Below are 23,339 nucleotides of genomic sequence, written 5' to 3'. Positions count from 1 at the left end.
ACAGTGATGCCAGCCAGAAAATAATCCCACTTTTTGTAGTTTCATTGCACTGCATCCTATGCTACAGAAAATTATTTTTTCTTTCTTTCTCGCTTTATTTTGGTATTAAATCCAGCTCATTGCCCACTGGTGTAATTTAGACAGTGATAACATTCTGAGGTTTAATTACTAATTACATAAACATAATATAGCTGATCAATATAGCTTTGGAGCATGTATTTAAAAACTGAAAACAGCCATCTGGTTAAGCAGCCTTTCTGCACACCCTGGTACCCATTAATGGCGTCCAAAGAGAAATCATAGGACAGTCTTGGTGCAAGCTGAGTTGATTTAGCTCCACTGTAAGCAATACAACGAGAGATGGGCCCTGGAGGACACTAGTGTTCTTTAGTACAAGGATACCTTATCATCCAAGCGAAGTAACATGCTGTTATCTTGCTTATTAAAATTTATTTTTTTCGATGGTACCCGGGAGCCTTCAACTTGAACGACCAATTTGTTATCGCTGCTTACAGGCCAGAACGGTACGCACTGAAACAATAAAAAGAAAAAATGCAAATCATTTCTAAACATAACGCTCCCAACAAGTATTATTATAGCAAACCAATATAAACTTCCCCTTCAGATAGATATTTACATACAGAACAGGACAAACCCCTCGTGGAATTATATTGCTTGAACCCAGTATGAATTTGTATTAAACTCCTTGGGCATATAACTTTATGAAGTCCATGCGGCACTCTAAACATTTCTTTATAGTTAATATATAGCTCATGAATATGTTCCACCTTGCACATGAGAGGGTTTCAATTTTAAAGAAAAGGAAACATTTAAGAAAATAAAGTAACGGTATTTTAAAACAATGAAATCAGGACTTGGATGTATATATGATCTTATGGGTTTGTTTTTAATAAAAACAGAATCTAGAATTACAGCTGACCTGTTCAGAGCCAACAGTGATCACTTTTTCCACGCCTTCTTCCAGAAGGTGCAGCTGGTACTTGCTTCTGTTTGTAATCATGAAAAATGGGGTAAAAGTGACAATTCTGGTCAGAGTGAAACTGCTGGCCTGAATGGTGACACCAACCTGAAATTGGCAATAAAAAAAGATTTTGTTTACATATAAGAATACTTTTTCTTTGCCGTTTCAAAATGATTGCGTGCTATTATCATTAGTTAGAAATAGCGTATCAATATTGTATATATAAATCCTTTCAGACCAGAATGCATTGTTGATCCCCTGGGGGGCTTAGATGATTTGCACATATGGAGTTGCTATACATTTATTCCAATCTGTACATAATCTGGTGAGTGACCATGGTAAAAATCACATCCTCTAATTGGCTGCGAACAAGAAGCCAATCCGCAGTTAGTTTTCATTTTAAATATTTCATTCTTCACCCCCATTGCGTGCTTTTTTTTTTTTTAAATGCTCTGTACTGGAACTTGTGCCCTTGCCTTAATTCGTATTAAAGACACTTTTTAATTCCAGCAACAACTCCTAAACCAGTATAAAGAAAGCAAAAATGATTTGGGGTGCAACAAAGTTACTTACTTGATAGTCCAGGTGTTTACCCTTACACTTAACAGCACCATGTGTACCAACAGTATCCAGAGAAAATGAATCGGAGAGTTCACTATCTGTTATCATAAGCTGCACCTAAAAATCAGATTTCCAACATTCAGCGAAATACAAAATAGCATAAATCGAAATTCAGCATTTAACTGATGACACTTTTTTCCCCACTAATTGAGATAATTAGTATTAGAGTATTTAAGAAAACGCTAAACATTAGCTGCGATTTTAGAGCTCTGAACTGCACAGACAAACCAAATTTTAAGTCTACCCTCTGCATGCTATTAACTGGGAACTAATTAAAATAAAGACTAACTTATTTTTTTGGATCCACATACAGACCCATTGGTTTTATTACCTTGTTATTTTGGAAAAAGTTTTTTGGCTTAAAGGAAAACAGTAGAGGCTTCTTGTGATTGGCAGCATGTTTTCGGTGCACGTCATCTGCTTTGTACTGAAGCATTCTCCCAGTTTTATTCACCATCCAGTACGGGCTGTGGATTGCGATAATGGTTTGGCCTGTGGCATATGTGATGTGAACAGCAATATCTAGCTCTGTCTTCTCAAACTCCGCATCAGAATGCAGCTTTATGAAGTGGATGTCCTGTTGCTTGCTTTGTATATGGTATTTGCCAATCCAATTTAGGTCAAGATAATTCAATAATTGTAACTTGAGGGTAGTTTGGTCAATGACCGCATCATGGATCTGCGCAGAGCATCCTTCATCTATGAGAACAGAGTTGTCCGTAAAATCCTGCAAGAGAAAATATGGATTTGTAAGGTCTGGTGAACAACGCTAAAACCTTACAGTGTTCTCATGAGTTTGTATGTGAGACGAGCTTAAATATCTGAAGTCACCAATGCCAGCATTCATTATGAAGGGCCAACAGTGACTTGTGCAGGCTAAATAAATCCTGAATAAAGGATAAACCTGTGAGATTTCTTCAATAACATAACTATTTATTATACCATAGTAACTCTTGCCGGAGAATTGGCAGGGACTGGTCCTTTTCATACATTGGGAAGTTGATAAGTTGAAATTTTAAACACACCTCCTCTTCCCTTCAATGTAAGGGTTAATGAATAAACCACAACATGTAAGAAGCGACTTAAGGCACAAACATCTCTTTCTCTCAAGTAAACCAAAATCCTAATGTGTGCTGTCGATGACTGATCTAAGAGTCACGTGAGTATGTGATATTCCATTTCAGCCTACTAAATTGATTCCTTTTTCAGTTAAGTAACGGTTTGTATCAAGGGTCAATCTGTTAGTTGAATCCATTCCCGTAAATCAGGGACTAGGTTGTGTTTCTGATGCAGAACCAACTTGAAACGTAAACTAAAGATTCAAGCCCCTGTGTGAAAGTAAACTCACCTCCAAGCAGTAGGTAATCTGGTAAGGCAATAGGTTACGAAGGAGAACAGTTGGCCACAAATGAACCACATACGGTAGGTCCCACTTGTCATTTGTGGACACCGGGGAAATCAGGACATCTTTCAATGCAGCAATGTTTATGATAAGGCAATCATTTTTAGATCTTAGAGACTGGCATTTCCTCCCCAGAAGATTTCCATTACTTCTTATGATATCCTCAAAGCTGATGCCATCACACATCTGATATGTTTCGTTTGTCTCTGGCTTCAAGCACAGGGTGGATCTATAAAACAGAGGAAACATCCAGAAGTCTTACAACCATACATTTCTTCTTTACCAGCTTCAGGCTAACCAATAAGGTCTCATAATAAACCACCCTCACGAACATTAACTTTTTATGTTGACTGAAGTGCTTTCCTCTATAAGTAGATAACTACATAAACAATTAATGTATGATTTTGAAATTTCTTACGATACCTTTTGGTGATAAATGGTTGATCTCATTATGGCATGATTTTTTTTTAACTAAATAAAAAATTTAAAGCAATGATCATTGCAAGCTTTTTTGTGTAAATGTATTAAACTATAATAGGTAACAATTCTAGTTTACCTGTAAGAAGGCAATGGAACGTTAAAGTCCGATTCTGGTCCAGCAGTCCCTAAACAGACTTCATCTTCATAAATTTCAAATCCAATTGAAAAATGATTTCGGATCTGGAAAGTCACAGAAAGCACAATAACGCTAGACACTTAAGAATTACAGATTATTCAGTTTTAGTGGTTTTGGTAAAAGGAATAACACCGCTCAGTAGGGAGAAGAGGTTCTATCTTTGCCAGCATAAGTCTATTCTTTTGAATAGAATGGTGCTTCTGAAAGAACCACTTGTTGTTTCACATAATACTCAATGCTCTTATTTACAAAAAACAAACTTATTTTAAAAGGCATAATATAGAAGCTGTAGCCTTATTAGAAGATTCACTGCAGGGCTCCCTAACAAGGGGCTACATACTCTTATAAGACATAAGATGCCTCAATTATTTTCCATTTATATGACCCAATTCTACCAAATACTAGATATTACACATGTTGTTCATCATCCCCTTTCCAGCACACACCATTTACAAAGTAAAGGGCAGTTGGAGCATTCCAACCTAGGGCAACTAAGCCTAGAGAAAAAGCACTTGTGCTGTAATACCAACAGAAGATCTCTTGAAGGGACACCAGTGCATGTCTGTTCAAAGGGCCATAAGAGATATAAAAGATCTCCCTCGTAACCTACTCATATATACTCCAGAGGTCGGTGCACAGCCTCTATAGCATCTCTTCATTTGTGTCCTACAGAAGCAGAGCCCTGGCATTTGAAGCCATCTAACAGTGATCAGTAAAGAGGTACAACATACCTGTAATGGGGATCGGATTGTAATGCATTTGGTTGCCTCCACCGTATCGACCTGACAAACAATACATCTTTCCACACCAGAGTCCAAGTGGCGTACAGAGTAAAGACTTCGACCCACTTTGGTTAATGGGATCTTGTCAGTCATTGTGTGTTGCAATGGCACTAACATTCAAGAAAATTAAGGGAGTATTAATTAACATATTTCTAAAATAATGTAAATTAGTTAATATATGTGAATCAAAGTTAAGTTTGCAACATGCATTTTTTGTGTGTGTTTAGAGATAAAATTGGCATAAAATGCAACAAGCTATCAAACGATATTTAAAATGTACCAATAAAATGGCAAGAACATATTGATTATTAAAATAACTTGAAAAGCTCCTAAAATGTTTCATCCCCTGAATTAGAGGAAAATAAAACATTGAAGTTTATGTTGTCTGTGTAACATGCATAACAAACTAATTTTGTCACAGTGTACTTAAAAAAGGTAGTAGCGTTTTATTTTTGGCGTTTGCGGCGGAATTTTCACAATTGAAAGAATCACTACATAAATATCTCCCCTCTTCCATCACTTACCAAGCTGAATGTAGAAGTGCTTGCTGCTCAGACTGGTCATTGCAGAGAACTTGTCACTCTGCCTCTTAGACTGAACGTAATCCATGCTAAGGCTCTCTCCGTCATTCAACCCAACACAATTGGATACCATATCAGCGTTTAAGGGGGTGAAAAAGTCACTGGGAGAGACAGAGACTTTAAGTCCAAGAGAGTTTTTGACCACAAATGGAGCTTGGTCTTTTTTGAACACATCAGCTGTTTTGCTAGCGGCTTCAGCAAACGCCTATAAAGGAAACCAATAATTTTATTTTGGAACTGCACAAGGAATATTATATGTTACATATTATATTGTTACCTACTGACCAATTTATAGAAGTAATGGACAATTAGTTTCTAGCCGTCGGTGCAGTGTCTACTTTGGAACCGTTTCAAATGTCATTAGATCTGAAATAATTCTTATATGCAGTCCATTTTATGAGTTGGGATAGAAACAAATCTAGTCTGTTCATACCTACTGACAGTCTAGTTTGCATATTCTTTGAATGCATTTGCAAGAGAGCTATAGTGTTCATAATAATTTCATTTGTGCCCAGCAGACAACTCATGTCCCAGTGAAGACAACAAGCTGGAAAGTATGGCAAAATAGAGAAACTATAACATTTAGTCATTTATTTTATGGGTTGCTGTGGCCATTGCATACTTTTACTTTATGGCACCAGAATTAATCTTTCTACATAGCCACCAGAATGTCTTGACTGCAAGTCATGTAAACATTACCACAGTAAAGATTGCCTTATTTTTTTTTTCTTACACACACTTTGCCCCAGATTCAATTCATCTGTACACATTGTGTGTGATATAACCTATGAAAAGAAAGAATAATCTCCAATCCCAGGTAACAAACTGTATTGTATGTATTTAAATGATGCCTACCTGTCCTAAGTTGGTCAGCATTTGAAGACCACATTTAGAGAGAGTGAGATTCAGATGGTCTTTTGAAAAGATGTTAATTGCCGTTATATATTCTGGTATCTTGTAATTCTCTTCTTCACCATCTACCTCACAAAGTAGCTTTCTTAATTTCTTTTTCATCTAAAGTGAAAAAATAATTTCCATTAAATAAACAATTTGTATTTTAATTCTAAAAGTTAAATCTAGTTTTTGTGGATTTGAGTCTTGGGACTCAAATCCACAAAAAAACAAAATTAAAATAATGAATATAAAAACTGTAAAATAATGAATATAAAAATTGTATCCAGAACATGGTTTGGAGTTTTAAAGCCAATGCAGAAAACATTGTATACAAATTTCAGGAGAGGCAGGATTGAGATTGGAAGGAGGTACAATGACAGTCAACATGCAAAATGACAAGCAAAACCCAAATGTAGGTATTGATAGTAGAGTTTTTTTAATTATTTTATTCCTGCGTATACTATAATGCCATGGTTTCACGAAAACCAAAGCAGGTAGTTAACTCACCACACATTAAGTAAATTGACCAGACAAAATCTAGAATTAATTTATAATGATAGTGATCAGCTTCATGCGAGAGAGAAAAAAGAAAAGAAAAAGGAACATTGCTAATGAAAGAACTAGTTTCACAACCAAGATACCTTTATGCCAAGAGTCCAGGGTCGAAAGGCATCACTTTTATCAACTTCAAGAGGTTCCAGTAATGGCTCCCAAACGCCAAATATGTCATTGTAATAGTGAACCTGAAAATGACACAAATTACATTATTAAATTATGAGCATTTGAACAAATATTCCAATCTTTGCAAATATGCCGTACCTCTAATTCGAGCTGGCTGTGCAGGTTTATGAGAGTGCTCCAATTCTTTACATCTCCAGAAAATGAGGACTTGGCTAAAAGCATAGGTAATGTCCTGTGTCCAACACCAGCTTCCAGAGACACAATGATCGATTCAATGTTGACTTTAAGGGTCTCTCCAGTTAGCACCAACGTATCCTTCTCACAGGCTACATTCTCACTTTCCTTGGTTTCTTCGAGAAACCAAAGTTTTAAATCTTTCAGGTCTTTCTTCTTCCAGAGATCTGGAGGGACTGGGCTTGTTACTTCTGTGATTGCCTCCTTGCTGGGAGAGAGAGCTGAGGTAATTGTAATGACTGTGTTTAGAATAACTGGTGAAACCTACAGAAACGACAAGCACATTGGATGCGATGAAAAGACAGGAATCACTTGACTTATAACATAACATATGGTATGTGAGGGTAGAGGAGTTAGTGCTTGACCCAGCCTTTTTATTTAGGGTATGAAACATTTGTTTAAGGGATGCAGCAACGCTAGAGCCAGTAACATCAACTTCTCTATTCTCATTAGCGAATAAGTTGTTTGTTCTCATGAAACCCTTCAGGGGAGCTTTGAGTTGCTCTGTATTGTACATTGATTTGAGTCCACCATTTGATATGAGAGTTAAACACTCCCCACCTCTACTTTTAGAACTTAGCAATTTATTCAATATTTACTTCATACCTTCAGCATCAGTGACTTTAAGGACAGTTCTATCATTTGTGGACCACCATTAGACTGGATACTTTGGAAAAAGAGATCGCACGGTTGAAGTATCTGCAAATAGTTAAATAACACAGGTTTCAGTACAGAAAAAATAACTTCACTGCACATTCAATTAAACAGCCTAGTCTTTTCTTGCTATCCACTAAATGTCTTTCACTCTCGGGCATGTCCTCTTGTTCAAGCCACATTTGTTCTGGTTATTGTTTTTCTGTCAACCCAACTCTGTGTTTCAAGCTATACACAGAAAACAGATACATCTATGACATAAAATAATACCTCCCCTATCTTTCTACATAGATATATGTTTGTAGAGAGGTAATGCCACTCACAGTTGTGATGTTTCCTGCTCTCTTCTCTGGCAGAAAAGGACAAGCCTGCATGTGCAAGTCCTTCACAGAAGCAGTCATGTGCTGGGTTTCAGTGCTGTTTTTAATGGACAGTTCACACTGAGTCGTCAATACCAGTGCCGGGGCATCAGCTTTTGTTAGATCAGCCACAAAAACAATCTCAGGGTTTTTAACCATTACATTCATTTCCATTTTAGACACCTGTTGTGTGGCCGCTGAAACGAACACGAAGCAAAAAAGTTAAAGAAACTCAATCTAGGCAGAACATACATATTGTTCCTAACAATAGATACTTTTCTTCTCTTGTTGCCTAAAAAAGTATACCCATCTGTGAGCAGAGATCAGTACATGAGTACATGAGACTTTTTCTACAATAAGGAAAAGCTGCCTTTCTCCACCTGAGACTCCATGTTTGAATGTAAATACATAGTTATTATTTTATTGTTTTATATATCGCCATCAAATTCTACAGTGCGGATATTTGCATATGCAGTATTTAATATTCTATATAGAGAGTCTTCAATGAGGTCCCACCTGTGTCCTTGGGAATGCTTGCTGCTTGAAGAATGCTTTGTTGCGCAGCAGCACTTTGCTCATTGGCTTTGAGAAATATGTCTGCCACTGTAAGGAGAAATTCCACGCTTGCGCACAAGTAGATGTCACGGACAATTACATCCAAGACTGTGCCTTCTCTGCCCTGTTTATAAGCCACGTCCACCATGACATTTTTCTCAAACCCATGTTTCATTTCAAGCATTCTAAAATATAAAGAGTAAAATAAAAATTAAAGAGAAATCGGAAGTGGTAGGCAGGGAAGGTAGGAAAACATTTAGAGAGTGAATGAAAATGACAGTGTGAGATAGTGAATTGTTCCCGAATTAAAAACAGCCAAACCAAACTGGCAGACAACAAAATGTGTTGCCCGAAAACGAATGTGCCAAAAAAGGAACCGAAAAATGAATCGGAATAGTTCTTGGCCCATTTGCACCTCTAATACTTAATGCAAACTCAAGTATGTTTTGCTTAAACGTTTTCTTAAAAGTTGAAATTAAACGTTACTGGTACTTCAAACCAAAAAGTCTCCATTCATCGAGCATTCTGTTACAGAGGTACTAAATTTAAAGTTTAAGAAAAGCATCTTATTGTAGTGGTCTCCTGTCATATTACCTGGGACTTGCTTTTTGTATAGCCTCCCTCTTATCATCCAATGTGCAGTTTGTTAGTTTGAGAGCAGCGCTTATTGTCCCATCGGAGGACATTTTGGCAGCAGTGGAAATCAAGCCTAGTCTGAACTCAGCAAGTTTCAAAGCATCATCTCTCTGACTGACACGTGCCTGTTAAAAATAAATGAATTATTCAGTATAACCTAACATAACAATATATTATAGACAGCCACTACTTGGGTGCCACAAAAGGAACACAGTTGGTGGGCATGGTAAGTGGTGGGGCCAGAAGCAGCACAATGCACCACCTTGTGATGCACTAAAGCCGAACGCAGATATATTTAACATAATATCTTGTCATATTGGCCACTGATCATCCTAAATGGCCCCTGATCGCCACATCTTGTTTTTGGGGCTGTAACACAGAACAGCATGAGAAAACATCTCGTTTTTCCATGAAGCCTTTACATTGAGGCCTAATCTGTCAACTGTGTTTGGGTTCCCAAGGTCGCAAAGCAAGCTTTGGCTTCATAACTCTACCACTCAAGTGCTTGAATTTATGGATTTGTTTCCTTTAAGCTCTAACTTGACAGAGGGTAACCCTGTAGCACATATTCAAAATAATTCACATTGCTCATGTACTTACATGGTTTGCTTTTGAGTTGGAACTATACAGTCTTAATGTGAGGGAGTCGAACTGGAAGTCGAGCTTCAAAGTTGTTTTGATTTTTACAGGTGCATATGTTTCCACTACTGCAGCTGTTACTACAGTAGTTCCTGTAATAAAGATAAAAAAAGAGATTGAAAAGAAAGATCAGAGCAGCATTTTCATCTCATCACACCAAAGAAACTTCATATTAATAAAATGTATTAAAGATACTCTTTCATAAAGGCAATCCCCAGGTCCACCATCAGATCTTTTTGATCTAGTAACAATTTATCAGCCTCTTCCCAACGTATCGTCTTAATTCCTCAAGGTGTCCTTGCTCAAAAAAGACAACTCCTTTTCCTCATGTCACCGATGTTAAAGAAATACAATTATGCGGCAAAATATGTATTCAGGATAGCAAAGTGAGGTCCTGGGGCCCTTCTGGAGACTGGACCCTGTACAGCCATATCGGCTGTGCCTTGGAAACTTCAACATCTTTAGAGTGTGTAGAGAAGCAAGACATTATTAGTGAATTAAAAACTAACAAACATTCATGTTTACAACCAGATTTAACTTTCCATGAGTAAAACTTCCTACACATTGCCGTTTAAGAGTATGGCCCCACTGGGGCAAAGGAGTAACACTGCCCTTACAAATTTAGGCAAAGTGCCTAAAATGTAACATCCAAAACATGGAAACCGCTAGATTGTGTATAGAAATAAGACAGTTTCAGAATAATCTAAAAAAAAGGTTTTAAAAAAGCCAAACAGGTTACAGTTTTACAGAAAACCACACACACTTTATTGACCCATTCCGGAGTCACTACATAGAAATAGCTATTGCTATTCTCACCACTGCTGCTGGTTTCGGCCATCTTCTGCTCTGAATCGGTCAGGGGCATTTTTTGGGATGTTTCTCCTAAATTTTCATTCAGTGTCCTCAGGATCAAAGTCAGGTCTTCTTGGCCAAGAACGAGCTACAAAGCAACAAGGCAAGTTTCAACACCAAATAAAAAAAAAAACACATTTTGATCTTGCATGAATAGATACTGGTGTGTTAAAAAAAGGACTTGCTTAAATACTACAGCTTTAATCATAAGAGAACTGAACGCAATTGTGTAAACAGATCTTACATTCATTGGTTTAAGATGTCCAGTGATTTTGATATCGGGAATATCATTGTACCAATCAGCTGCCAAATTACGTTCGACTGTTATGTCCAAATTTAGTGGCTGAAGTAGCTTTAATTCTGACTGCAATGAATCTTTTTCAAAAACAGTCCTGAAATATAAAAAAAAACACGCAGAAATGTGTTATTTCTATACCATCATTGTATGATTGACAGAGTAAAGGCAAATATGTGGAAGTCACAAAGAAAGGTGGTTAGCAGAATTGTTCTATACAATCACATAACCTATCATCCGGGAAACACAAACTACACAATATTAACATTGGAAAAAAAGACAATTGATATAAAAATGATAATAGATTGATGCATGGATCACTTGAGATTTTAGAGTCATTCCCATTTTTTGTTAGAAGGAGCAAAATAAGTGATCATTCCAACAACATCCCTTCATTCTATGCAATATGGTCACTCATCTGAACTATGCCATTAGCATTTGACATACAGGCTTAATCTGCTCTTAAACATGGCTACATCGCTCTTCTCTGGTCTTTTACCTGTATAAGTTTAGCTCACTAAGTTTCACTGCCATGGAGTCAATGACAGGAGGAAGGCTACAGCGACTTTTTGTTGTTACAATGAAGAACTGGTTTTTAATGGTGATAAGACCAAGATCTGCCACCAAGATGTCAGAAGATGTGGATGACTGTGGTATGATCACAACTGGAGCCTTGATATTAACATCCAGAGCTAGCCGGTAGCTGTGTTGGGCTAATTCCTTCACGCCCGTGGCAGCTTTTTCTGCAGCGTGGGCAGTGGCTTCTGCTAATGCATCTCTTGCCGTTTGAAAACGATTTACAAAATCCTAGAGATAATTGACAAAAATAATTGTAAGCCATCAAGATAGAAAAACTGCCTATAAACAGACTACGTTAGAAACAGATACACCAACCTACCAAAAGCATCATGGCAACATTAACATTATAAAGTTAACTATTTTAACCCCCATTCACGAAAGATCAAACATTCAATACAACATTATAAATGAGACCCAAGTCTGACAGACAAATACAAATAAGTTTCACATTTGTTTGGGGCAACACATAAATGCACAATAAACAAAAATTATCTTAGATTTTTCCTTTTAAGATATAATTGTTTGCTCATTCAAATGTGCAGGCAATATTCTGAAACTTGTCTTAACTGTTACTACTGGAAGTAGTCCAGAAGAAGGGACTAAGAAATGCAGGTGGACTGCACAAAAGAAGACACACAAAGGAACAGTTATGTCGACAACTAACATGACTGGAGACTGGCTTCTTGGTATCAGAATAAAGATACACATCATCACACAATTAATATCATGTTATTTCAAATATAACAGTGAGCACACAGATCAAACAACGGTACACGGTAATAGAATATGCAGACTGACCAGAGTATTAACCCCTTCACGACAAAGCCTGTAATATGTACGGGCTCACAATGCATTGTCATTAATGGATTTAAGGACAACCCTTTGTCCTTAAGGGGTTAATAGTAAAAATAGACAAGTGAGTTTGCATAGTATTGTTTACCTACCAAAATTGCCGAAACAAATTTGTTGACAAAAATGACTTGGATGCAGCCAACCGTTAAGGTGATATGACTGTCTACGATGTTCATATCTGTATAGGCAGCACCTTGGGTGGCATCAACGTAGGATGACATTTGAAGATTGAAGACTTCTTTTCCAGTTATGCAAACCGCCTGAATAAAGCAAAGATACTTTATGACATGACTCTTCAATGAGTTTGATGAACTAGACAACAATCAGAAATAATTCTGTTTCTTTCTGCGCATTTTTGTTTGGTTGGTACAGAAAATAATCTACAAAGCACTTAGCAACACTTAAATAGCTAAGGAATCCAATTGAATTGTATTACTCTGTTTCAATAAATCAATAAATGTGGACAAGTTCACATTAATAGATATTAATGTTGTTAAAATAAAGGGTTATCTGTATCAGTATCTGTATTTTGGTATTAACATCCATGTACATGAAGGAGGGCTTTCGACAGCAAGTGGAACACACACACACATATATGTAGCTAATTTTCACTTTTCAACATTTGGGTCTTAGAAAAATATTTTTTAAATACTGAAGTATTTTTAAATATCAGCATACCTTCTTATAGAGGGCATTGCTATCCAGATCTTGAATAACAATATTTTTCAGTTTAGCTGAAATGTTTGTTGCTTTTTTACTCATGATCACCTGAGAATCAAGACCTACGAGGGAAAGAAGTTTCAATACTCATTTAATATTTAATGAGAAGACACAATGTACAACTGAGGCAAATCAACACAGATTTAAAATCAGTCAAATATCTGGTTTATACTTTTAAAGAGAACATCATAGGAACCAGTATTCTATATATACATAAGAGTAAGAGCAATCCAAAGTGCAGAAGGTCTGTCCGATGATGCAGGATTACAAAATATAAAAGAAGGGCAGAACAAGTTAAAAACGATCCTTCTCTACTCATGCGAGGAAAATCTGAGCCTCTGTTCCAGTAGATAATATTACATACGGATAATAATTCTACATAGAAAATCAAAACCTTTCTTTTACCTTCAATGCTGATTTCAGAAATGCTACGTTTTTGTTCACGGATAAAAACACGCAAGCAGGACAATTCTGCACACACATGAAGATTTATCACATCATCGTATTTTGATTGAGTCCGTGCTGTAAAAAATGAAAGACAAGATATTACCCATATCATCTATGTGACATTGGGATACTGCCACATGAACCCCATGTGGATATGGCTATGAAGGTGCATTTCCATTTTACCCAATACAAAGGGTGTGTATAAACAATGTTTAATGATCCGCATGCCTGCTTCAAACGCTGAATTTAGAAGACTTTTTCTCCATGGCTTTTACTTGGAATGTTGTAAGGAGGTGTTATTTCTTGGCTTTGCTACTTATGTGTGGCATTTGTTCCCAAATAACAGTACCTACAGCTATACGTCATCAACACTAAAGTGTGGGTCAATTGTGTTTCACAAAACATGCGTTTCCGTCAGTGAAACCTTCTTATAAGAAAATCCTACTTATTGCCTTCTTTTGTTCTTTTCTGTCTTCAGTCTCTTGAAGCAATGTTTCAGGTTCGTTGGTCTTGGACGTTGGTAGAAGGTTATTCAGAAAGCCCATCGTGTTTAGAAGAGCCTCTGTGTGCAGATGGACGTCCAAAGATGAGAAGTTCACCTGTGGAAGATCGGAAAGTTCAACGTATGTGACGTCCCTCATAATGTAATAAACAGGGCAGAAAAACCCAACTGAGAAAAAAGAGCTTGTATCTAGTTTTCACCACTTTATTTAGGGATGCTCTTAAGATTCCATCATGTCTCTGATGGGACCGAAATCAAAGGGATTTTTTGAAAAAGAAAAAAAGTAGGAACTGATAATTTATCTATTCTTTAACATTTCATTTTTTAAAGCCAGTTTACATTATAGTACTTACCCTAATTAGTTGTTCTACATTTTTGTACACGGTTGAAAATTCTGGTCCATTCATGTCAGCCTATAAAAAAATTATAATAAAACATAAGCAGTTAAGCGCTATAAGAGCATATCAAAGGGTAGTTATACTTATAATAAACTGGTATTTATTCCCAACCTTTACATATTCCAGAATTAAAAGGTCATCTGTGGTGTTGTCCAAAGTTGTGATAATGTAAACTGTTTTTCCTTCGTCATCTTCATAAGAAAATAAAAAACAATTTTAAGCCTTTAAAATTAATTAGGTTTTAGTATATATAGTGTTTATAAGACAGTAAATAATAATCACCTGTGTACTGGGGGCAATGTAAAGCTATTTCTTTCAGAAAGGCATTTGCTGACATATCGAATGTTCTCACGTTAAGTTCTGTACCCAGTCCCAAAATCTCTAGATTTAGAACCGTTTTCTCACAATCTTCGGAGAGGCTACACAACTGAAGCATCACCTGTTATTCAAAAGAAACAAGTTTTAGGTACTCTCTAAAAACATCATATCTATACCCGCTCCTAAATCATGTAAGCGAGAACTCTCTTTAGTTTCCAGTAAGGGGGAAGACTATAAACAGTAAGGATTTAGGGAAGTTATTAAACAGGGAACCGACAGAAAAATTGGCAGCAAGCTTCTATTTCATTATTGAATAGTGATGTCATTTGCATGGCAAATGTACACTGCCGGCTGTACTAATGAAGTAATAATATAAAAAGTCATAGGATTTAGGTCAGCCAAGCTATGAATCCTTATTTACATCTGGTATTAGCATTTTTTTCTCCCACATCAGTTATTAAACTCCATTATGATTTTTCATTAAAGTTTTTTTATACAAATTCACTAGTTTTGCGTATGGCCCGCCTGTTTATACTTTATAGTATTATTATTACCATTATCTTTTATTTATATAGCACCAACAATTCAGAAAGTATCATTCAATAATTGTCTGCAAGACTTAGATTCTCTTTTAAACATGCAAAGAAACATTTCCTATCTTACAAAAAAAATTTAGACTTTTCTCCAACAATAAAATGGCTGTGAGGTAGTAAAATTGCTATTAAAGTGCACTGAATGGATATCTTATATCAGGCATTAAATGCCTAGATATGTGAAACAAGGATATGCTCAATTCGAAGCCACTCTGGTTGTCCAGTCAATCAAGAAGGTTTCTGTGTCAAAGATAACGCACTTTGTATGAAAACAAGTGCTTGGCGGAACCGACATACCTTTGGAATCTCAAATCTCATCTGAAATTCAGTCATGTTTTTCAAAGACTCCTGCTTTGTCAGCCTTTTCCTCTTCTTATTGTCCACTCCAGTCAACGAACTATTAGAGAAATTGAAATTCGCCAGATCTTCCACAGGGCTGGTGGGTGCGTCGTAAAATATGTCTTCAGAATCTAAATCTGCAAAGGATGAAACCAAAAACAACTTGAAAATTTGGAAAATAGTTTCCAAAACACAGATGTATGTATAATAATCATAATAATAACAGCATAAGCCACAGTATTAGTGTAGGAAAACAGACCAAAGAATAGTCACCATAAGCCTCCTTAACACTTAAGTAAATAAAAACAGTAAGTATTAAACTACACAAAGCTAAATGTGTAATAATTAACATGGCTATTTAGGGAGGGATAAAAATAATAATTAATCTCCATTCAAGTGTGGCAGGTATCTCCACACGGATGTTTATCACCCAGATTTACATTATTATAATTATCTTTTATTTATTAGGCGCCAACAAGTTACGCAGTGCTGTACAATTTAAGCGGGGCAGATAAAACACATGGCAAATATACATTAATACACACAGACAAACCCTGCTGTCCGTACGCTTGCCATCTAGCCTTATGATACTTTTACACAAAGTTCCAGTCAGGAATGGTGGGCTTTTGAGGGCCCTACTTGAGAGCTTACAATCTATAGGAATAGTATGGGTAATTGAAACAAAAGTAGGGGTACTGCATGTATACTATAGTGTACCCTACAACAACGCTTGATAACCGGAAAAAGGCAGCTTAGCAGGTAAAAATGTATTTATGGCGTCTCTTCTCAGAAGTGCAGTTTTAACTCACCAGCTTCACTATGTATTATAAAGGGCCAAAAACAGTGAGTGTCTGCTGTGTGAGGAGTTTGGTTGGCCCTTTATGGACGCAGAGGCAAAACAGTGAGACTGTTTGAAAGTCATGAGACTTCAGGAGGACAACATGCAGGCATGGGCTTTTTATTAATGAGACACCACATTTAAGGTATCTTATAGGTATATAAGGATTATGTTTGTGTATATTTCAACATAAGATGTTTTTCCCTAGAGGATCAAAATAAAAGTGGCCAGAAACGCAATTTACCAGACTCAATGACTGAATGATATTCCACCAAAGGAGGCCTTCTCGTCAGCAGTTGTGGATTATTCAGTGGAGATTTTTTTACCTGGATCATAAAGAGGACAACTGCATTAAAATCACTTGCTTCAACACCTAAGATACAGTGGAGAATAGGAACAACATGACAATACTAACTGAAAGTTTTTTAGTAGCAGGTGATGGATCAGGAGGATTTTCTGGTTTGGGAATGCTGTCAATTAGCTCCAAAACACCCTTCAGCTTTTGGTCCGATACTCGTACACAGAGTAATGGCAGCTGTCCAAACAGTTTAAACCTATTTCAGGAGAAATCGGAATAAATAACCGTGACTGATTCCGTAGGTGTGAAAATCCAAAAGTAACCGCTACCAAGAGCAGCTGCCGAAAAGTAAACAGGTCAATGTAACTAAAAAGTAAGGGACGTTAAGAGTATATCAACTTTTATCGAGAGAGAAATATGGAGCACCACGATAAAACACTGCTGTCCCTAGAAGATACAATGTAATTGGTAATTGCTGGAAGGATGCAAAAGTAACAACCACTTTTGTTTAACGCAACACTTAGCAGCTATGGGACCAAAACGGTGAATGGAAAAACTCAGTATCTATAGCTTGGAGGAAAGAAGAGATGGGGAAGATTTGATAGAAACTTTCCTATACAGGAGGGAAGTTTTTTTTTCGAAGCAGTCTGAAACTAGAGGGTCAGAGGATGTAAGGATGGTTAAACTTACAGAGGGTGGTAGATAAATGGAACGGCCTTCCATTAGACATGGTAGATGCTAATCCAACGGGGGAATTTAAATATGCATTTCTACTGCATGTCTGCTACCATTCAAATAAAACATAAATCTGAATGTAATCAAAGCGAACAAATCACCTAAACAGTGCCAACATTTTGCTTTCACAATATGAATGGTGTGGAACAGGAAGAAAGGAGGTGGGTGTTCGCTCTCAATATCCACGGATGATCTCAACTACTTAATAACTCAGACTGCAAATACGTACTTTGGCATCCTGGAGTCAGTCACGACCATAGCCCTGCTAAACTCCACATTCAGATCCATAGGTTCCAAGATATGCTGAGGCGAGTGTTTCAGTTTGCGAGCCTTCTTCCAATCTTCATCTAATCAATTCAAAAAATAAAAATAAAATTATTAAGCTACCAGTATGAACAAAACAATCTGCATGTTTCCACATTTTGTGCATTATGGCACTGCTTAATGCGAGTACTTACTGTATTTGCTGTAAAGCAACTGAATACTGCTCAGTTGCACATCAAAACTCTCATATGCACGTGACATAATGTCTTCAAGACTGCTCTGCCCTATTTTCAGTCGTGGAAGGTCTACGCGACTTATGCTCTCCATCTTAAAAAACATAATTTAGAACACGTGACAACTTTGTAGCAAACATTATTTACCATATGTAATGAAATCATCATTTTTTATGTGAATGTATTATAACTGTGTGTGTCACATGACAAGATTGGTAGACCACTTAAGATCCATATCAGCTAACTTTCAATGTCGGTTAAGAAGCAAAAGGTTAGATTAGAAAAGTAGAGATATAGGGGTGTATGTACACTGGGCATCATCTTGGCTCTTGAGAACCCCACAATAGATGGAAGATGCTTGTTGAGTTACCACCCTCAAGCTACAAAAACTAAGCATTTAGTCATAACATCATGCCTCACCTTTAAACTACCAAGATCCAGAATAATTAGGTTTGACTGAGGCTCATAAATTCCGTTTTGGGGAACAAGGATATAGGACGCCATGAGATTGATTTTCAAATCAAGGACCTTCTGTGTTTCTATAACATACAGTAAACCTGGAATACAAAGAAATGTAGAATCGTTAAGTACAAAGCTGTGCAGGTCAAAGTGGTCAAATTACTATACCCTTTCTTCAGAGAATGTGTGATTATTATTTACTGATTTATATAGCATTTTCAATTCAGCAGTAAAGGGTGTATACTATTGAGATATATAAAAACGAAGATAAATTCTGACTTCTTATTGTTTTAAAAAACAATCAATGATCAGAAGACAGTTCCAGCTGAAATCCTGGTCACGGGGCAGAAAATGCACAGATAATTTATAATTGAAGCCCCATGTAGAGTGTAGAATTGAGCAGTAAAACTGAAAATGAATGTTTATTTGAAAGCGCTATTTTATTTTCCGATCCATAAAAACAGCCGTATGAATCACTTAAAGTGTCATGTCCTAACTGGTACAATCATTAGCAAACAAAGAGGTTCTACAGAAGAAACAGCGAGGCTCTGAAATTCTTGCAATGTTAATAGACATATTACAAACCATTCTAAAAGGCAGCGTTGCAATGACATGCTAACAGAGCAAGTATTACATAAAAATGCAATTTACCCGTTGATGTTTTATCCCGAAACTCTTCTAATTTTGTTAAAGTGGCAGAGGTCAGCTGTTCAAGATGGACATCTTGTGGTGGACGGAAAAATTCAGCTAAACTGTTGATTGTTTTCTAGTATGGAAAAAAAAAATCATATTGGTATAGCAAAGATAAACATATATAACATATACGATGGCGCTATATAAAACAATAAATAATATATAACTGTGTTCTGCAACAAATGATACGAAGAAATGCTTAATAATGGTCAATGCTAAGTACATTTTAAAGTATTGACTTTGCGTCACTATTATCCTTAAGACAGTATAAATATTTGTCTTACTTGAAAGAGTACTTACTGCATCATATATTATTTGAAGTGGCAAAGATTCCACTCGAAGTCTTTGGTCAGCAAGCTCATCTAGTGGATTGGTTTCAAACATAAGGCTTAACAGGGAAACACTGTTGTCCTTGACAATGTTTCGGGATGTTAGGAGACAAGGAACCGACTTTCCGTGGGGCGCGCCTGTTGCCTCAAGTGTACCAATCTGAGCTTCAAACCTGTAATTGTAGAATAAGGGCTATGAGTTAGGGTATTCAGCTACCACCTTGATAGACACAAACCAAGAAATGGTCAAATCACAAGATCAGCAACACAGAAATATCTATTCTTAACAAGTATCATTAGATTATAGAATTCATGGAAAAGATGTTCCAATAAGCAAAGTGATTATCCTATTCAATGCATGCGCATTGCTTACCGAAGTGCTTGCGCTCCTGGTCGTTGTTTTAACACTGTGCATAGATCAGTTATGGCCAGATTAATCAATTCTGGTTTTCCTTTATCTTCTCGCAATTGAAAGGACATGCTCAGAAGTTTGACACATATACTGATGGCTTCGTACTAAAGAAATAAACAAAACAAACAATATTTCTGCACCACATTCTCACGAAAACTTCTCAGAATTTAAAATATAAACATATACCACTTAATATAAATTAAAGGTTACAATAGACTGAAAGCTTTTAGACTAAGACTGCAAGCTACACAGGGACCTCCTTTTATAATGTATTCATACCTATTGTGCACCAATCAAAACATCAGTATACTGCATTACTTGCTATTACCTCCCCTTGTTATAATGTAAGTAAATATATTAGCACTACATATCTAAAAATATGCAGAACAAGATTTGTGAATAACTTATAATTTTTTAAAAATAGCTTACTGATTTTGGCAAAGTTGGATCAACAGCGGTTTCACTGTATCCAATCGCTGCGTACAGTTTTGCTTTTTCTTCGGGTGACATCAGTCCTTCAATACCTTTAAGACAGTGACGTTTGGTCATTAACCTCTGTAACAATGGTCAAAAACACATGCCTGACACAAATCCATCCTTTAGAGGTTTCTGCTTTCTGGCCTCCACATTGGAAGCATTTCTCAAAGTCTATTTATTCCCCCATTCAAGTTTTTCCTGACTGCCCCAAAAAAAAAGTACAAATCTATAGGTAGTCTTAACTTATAAGTTTCCCTAACATGTGACACTTACACTTTGGCCCAGGGCAACTACAGTGAGTGGCCCCTGGTCCTTGTCATCACCTACCCCCACAGTACGCACTACTGCCAATACAACACACGCCTCTGATCCAAAGCCCTGTTAACAATATCAGGCACCTGTCTTCAGCCCTGCTCAAGAGCTACCAGTCTGCTAATGGGGTGTCATGTAACATTGCGTTGTTACTTGTCTAAACTGCAAGGTGTTGGTCCATTTTGGACAAGCCTTGCTTGAAGACTTGAAAATTGCTCTTGGTCAGCCTGCCCATTAGCTACTCTAAAAGCTGTAATGGTGACACAGTTCCTCTTTAAAGGTATTGGATCATGGCATCCTTGGTTCTACCAAACAAAAGTAAATGTCCAAGATGTTGAGACTAAAGCAGCCTGTGAAGCTAGAAATGTACTTTAATGGAGTGTGTTAATGTAAGAAGGGATTGCGCCTGCAAAAGGGCATTGCTCTGACTTTTGCAGGTAGAAACATCTCTGGGTGTCAACCTACCTCCAGTCTCCACTTTTTCCACTGAGTTTTCACCAGACCAACCCCACATCCATCCAAACCATCCCTTGTTCTCTTCGTCTTTAGCTCCTGGTTTGTATAGTTTAAGACCAGACTTGCAGGCCTAAAACGGGTTTTAATAAAAGATAAGAGACAAGTGATATTTAGCAGTTTCCTAGGAAACATACATTTATAAAAATATGTCCTTAATAAATATATATTTATGTATACACACATAGGATTATATATATATATACCGTATATTCCGGCGTATAAGACGACTTTTTAACCCCAAAAAATCTTCTTAAAAGTGGGGGGTCGTCTTATACGCCGGGTACTTACCAAGCCGGAGGTTCCCACGAAGCCACCAATCTCTCTAATCACTACGCGCCGGTTATTGAGGCCGAGCGCAGGGATGCCGTCATGTCCCGGCGCCCGGCATCAATTGCCGGCGCGTAGTGATGAGGGAGCAGGGAAACCGAGGTCTGAAGTGCCAGACCTCGGGCTTCCCGAGGTCTGGCACTTCAGACCTCGGCTTCCCTGCTCTCTAATCACTAGGCGCCGGCTATTGATGCCGAGCGCAGGGATGATGTCATGTCCCGGCGCCTAGTGATTAGAGAGCAGGGAAGCCGAGGTCTGAAGTGCCAGACCTCGGGCTCCCACAACTCGATGGAAGAAAGAAGACAGAAGATAAGGTAAGAGATGGGGAGAAAGGGAGAAAGGGGGGAGAAATATATATATATATATATATATATATATATATATATATATATATATATACACATATATACACACACACACACACACTGTGTGTGTGTATATATATATATATATATATATATATATATATATATATATATATATTTATATATACACATATACATGTGTGTGTAAAGGCAGGGGTGTGTGGTGAGGGCAGTGTATAAATGTGTATGTATGGACAGGCATATGTGTAGATATATATATAGATATATATATTATATGTGTGTGTGTGTATGTGTGTGTGTGTGTGTGTGTGTGTAAGGGCAGTGCATGTATGTATATGTCAGCAAATCAACCAGCAAATCACCGGTAAGGTACATCGATTGCCGTGATTGGCTGGTTGTTGTACGCTGGGTAGAGGGGTAGTCTTATACGGCGAGTATAGTCCAAACTCTATATTTGGACTGTAAAAGTTGGGGGTCGTCTTATACGCCCAGTCGTCTTATACGCCGGAATATACGGTATATAAAATTTTTTTATAAATTTCCCCCCCCCGTTAACCATCGTTCACGGATAGTTCCACTGAAATCATTTGGTCATTCTAAGTGGGGAGCTGTAACATTCTTCCTGGTTACTTGGGCATCTCTAGCACTAGACATTGTTTAGCGAAACAGATTAGATGTCCCTTCCTCAGGTGTAATCAATGACAAAGGCTCAGGCCTTACTATTGGGTGACTTTTCAAGCTAGAGGTCGAGCACAGGTTTCTAGAACTTTATAAGAGGACCTTAAAGCAAATTACGGCCGCTGATTTTCAAAGTAACAAGCACCCTTTGAATAGTGGGATTTGGCTGAAAACACAACAGAATTGGTTACCAAAGAGCACCAAACAGTGAGTTCAAAGTGAATTTGTCTGATTCTTCTTTACCTCCACTTCTGCTTGTTGCCTTGCTAACGTTATGCTGAAAATGTCCAAAGTCTTTTCATATTCCTGTGAAATAAAGAAAATATGACTTTGCTATAACTGGACAACCTGTTCAAGAAGAACAGACACCAAATGGGAACGAAATAATGATGTTATGGTAGAATAACGAACCTCATTCATATGGAGTATGTCCGTTGAAGGTTTCTTGCAAGTGATCTTCGACTTGTACATTTCTTTGTATCGTTTAATCGTTTGTCTGTGCTTACGAATGTGCTTCCATGACCACATGTGAAGCCCCGGTTTAACATTTACTTCAAGGATACCAGTTATTGCGTACTTCCACCTATTAAGAAAATAAAAATTAACAATGCCTTCCTTGCCATTCCATTCCATAAATAGAGATTTTAAATTAATTTCTTAAGAAAACACATAACAAATAGAGTAACAGATCCTAGATCAGTGGCCCAGGAATTAAATGTTCAATTTGTTAGAACTACATGTAACACTCTTGTACCCTGTGCAATTCATAAGTATAATACCTAGACATAATAATGGCTTAAAAGAACAGTTTAGATTACAAAATTATTTGTTATTAGTAGTAGTAATCGAATACTTGGATCTATTTTGTACTGACTCTGTTGCATTTTACTGCACACAAATTGGTGCATGTA

General features: G+C 37.1%; 1 protein-coding gene across 2 annotated transcripts in view; it reads right to left on the bottom strand.

Moving 5' to 3' along the window:
- Positions 1-23,339, bottom strand: part of VPS13A (vacuolar protein sorting 13 homolog A) — a 60,823-nt gene that overhangs the window by 21,052 nt on the left and 16,432 nt on the right. For both annotated transcript variants that reach the window (XM_053466872.1, XM_053466880.1), the window contains exons 13-51: positions 22,840-23,011; positions 22,672-22,734; positions 21,047-21,167; positions 20,222-20,316; positions 19,754-19,896; positions 19,352-19,553; positions 19,010-19,124; positions 18,320-18,456; positions 17,861-17,993; positions 17,632-17,749; positions 16,785-16,923; positions 16,614-16,695; positions 15,490-15,668; positions 14,564-14,720; positions 14,393-14,472; positions 14,237-14,296; positions 13,827-13,980; positions 13,340-13,456; positions 12,893-12,996; positions 12,307-12,474; positions 11,283-11,590; positions 10,733-10,880; positions 10,453-10,576; positions 9,598-9,728; positions 8,956-9,122; positions 8,323-8,546; positions 7,771-8,003; positions 7,400-7,492; positions 6,698-7,057; positions 6,520-6,621; positions 5,840-5,998; positions 4,928-5,189; positions 4,353-4,513; positions 3,562-3,665; positions 2,952-3,234; positions 1,935-2,330; positions 1,556-1,660; positions 941-1,087; positions 403-531 (exon numbers count right to left, since the gene is read on the bottom strand). In XM_053466872.1, coding sequence (XP_053322847.1) covers positions 403-531; positions 941-1,087; positions 1,556-1,660; positions 1,935-2,330; positions 2,952-3,234; positions 3,562-3,665; positions 4,353-4,513; positions 4,928-5,189; positions 5,840-5,998; positions 6,520-6,621; positions 6,698-7,057; positions 7,400-7,492; positions 7,771-8,003; positions 8,323-8,546; positions 8,956-9,122; positions 9,598-9,728; positions 10,453-10,576; positions 10,733-10,880; positions 11,283-11,590; positions 12,307-12,474; positions 12,893-12,996; positions 13,340-13,456; positions 13,827-13,980; positions 14,237-14,296; positions 14,393-14,472; positions 14,564-14,720; positions 15,490-15,668; positions 16,614-16,695; positions 16,785-16,923; positions 17,632-17,749; positions 17,861-17,993; positions 18,320-18,456; positions 19,010-19,124; positions 19,352-19,553; positions 19,754-19,896; positions 20,222-20,316; positions 21,047-21,167; positions 22,672-22,734; positions 22,840-23,011 — 6,175 coding nt within the window. The remainder of the gene's footprint in view (positions 1-402; positions 532-940; positions 1,088-1,555; positions 1,661-1,934; positions 2,331-2,951; positions 3,235-3,561; positions 3,666-4,352; positions 4,514-4,927; positions 5,190-5,839; positions 5,999-6,519; positions 6,622-6,697; positions 7,058-7,399; positions 7,493-7,770; positions 8,004-8,322; positions 8,547-8,955; positions 9,123-9,597; positions 9,729-10,452; positions 10,577-10,732; positions 10,881-11,282; positions 11,591-12,306; positions 12,475-12,892; positions 12,997-13,339; positions 13,457-13,826; positions 13,981-14,236; positions 14,297-14,392; positions 14,473-14,563; positions 14,721-15,489; positions 15,669-16,613; positions 16,696-16,784; positions 16,924-17,631; positions 17,750-17,860; positions 17,994-18,319; positions 18,457-19,009; positions 19,125-19,351; positions 19,554-19,753; positions 19,897-20,221; positions 20,317-21,046; positions 21,168-22,671; positions 22,735-22,839; positions 23,012-23,339) is intronic.

Source organism: Spea bombifrons, chromosome 1, assembly GCF_027358695.1.
Source record: "Spea bombifrons isolate aSpeBom1 chromosome 1, aSpeBom1.2.pri, whole genome shotgun sequence".
NCBI lineage: Eukaryota > Metazoa > Chordata > Amphibia > Anura > Pelobatidae > Spea > Spea bombifrons.
The sequence above is the reverse complement of the archived record's forward strand: the minus strand, read 5'-3'. Positions and strand labels throughout refer to the sequence as shown.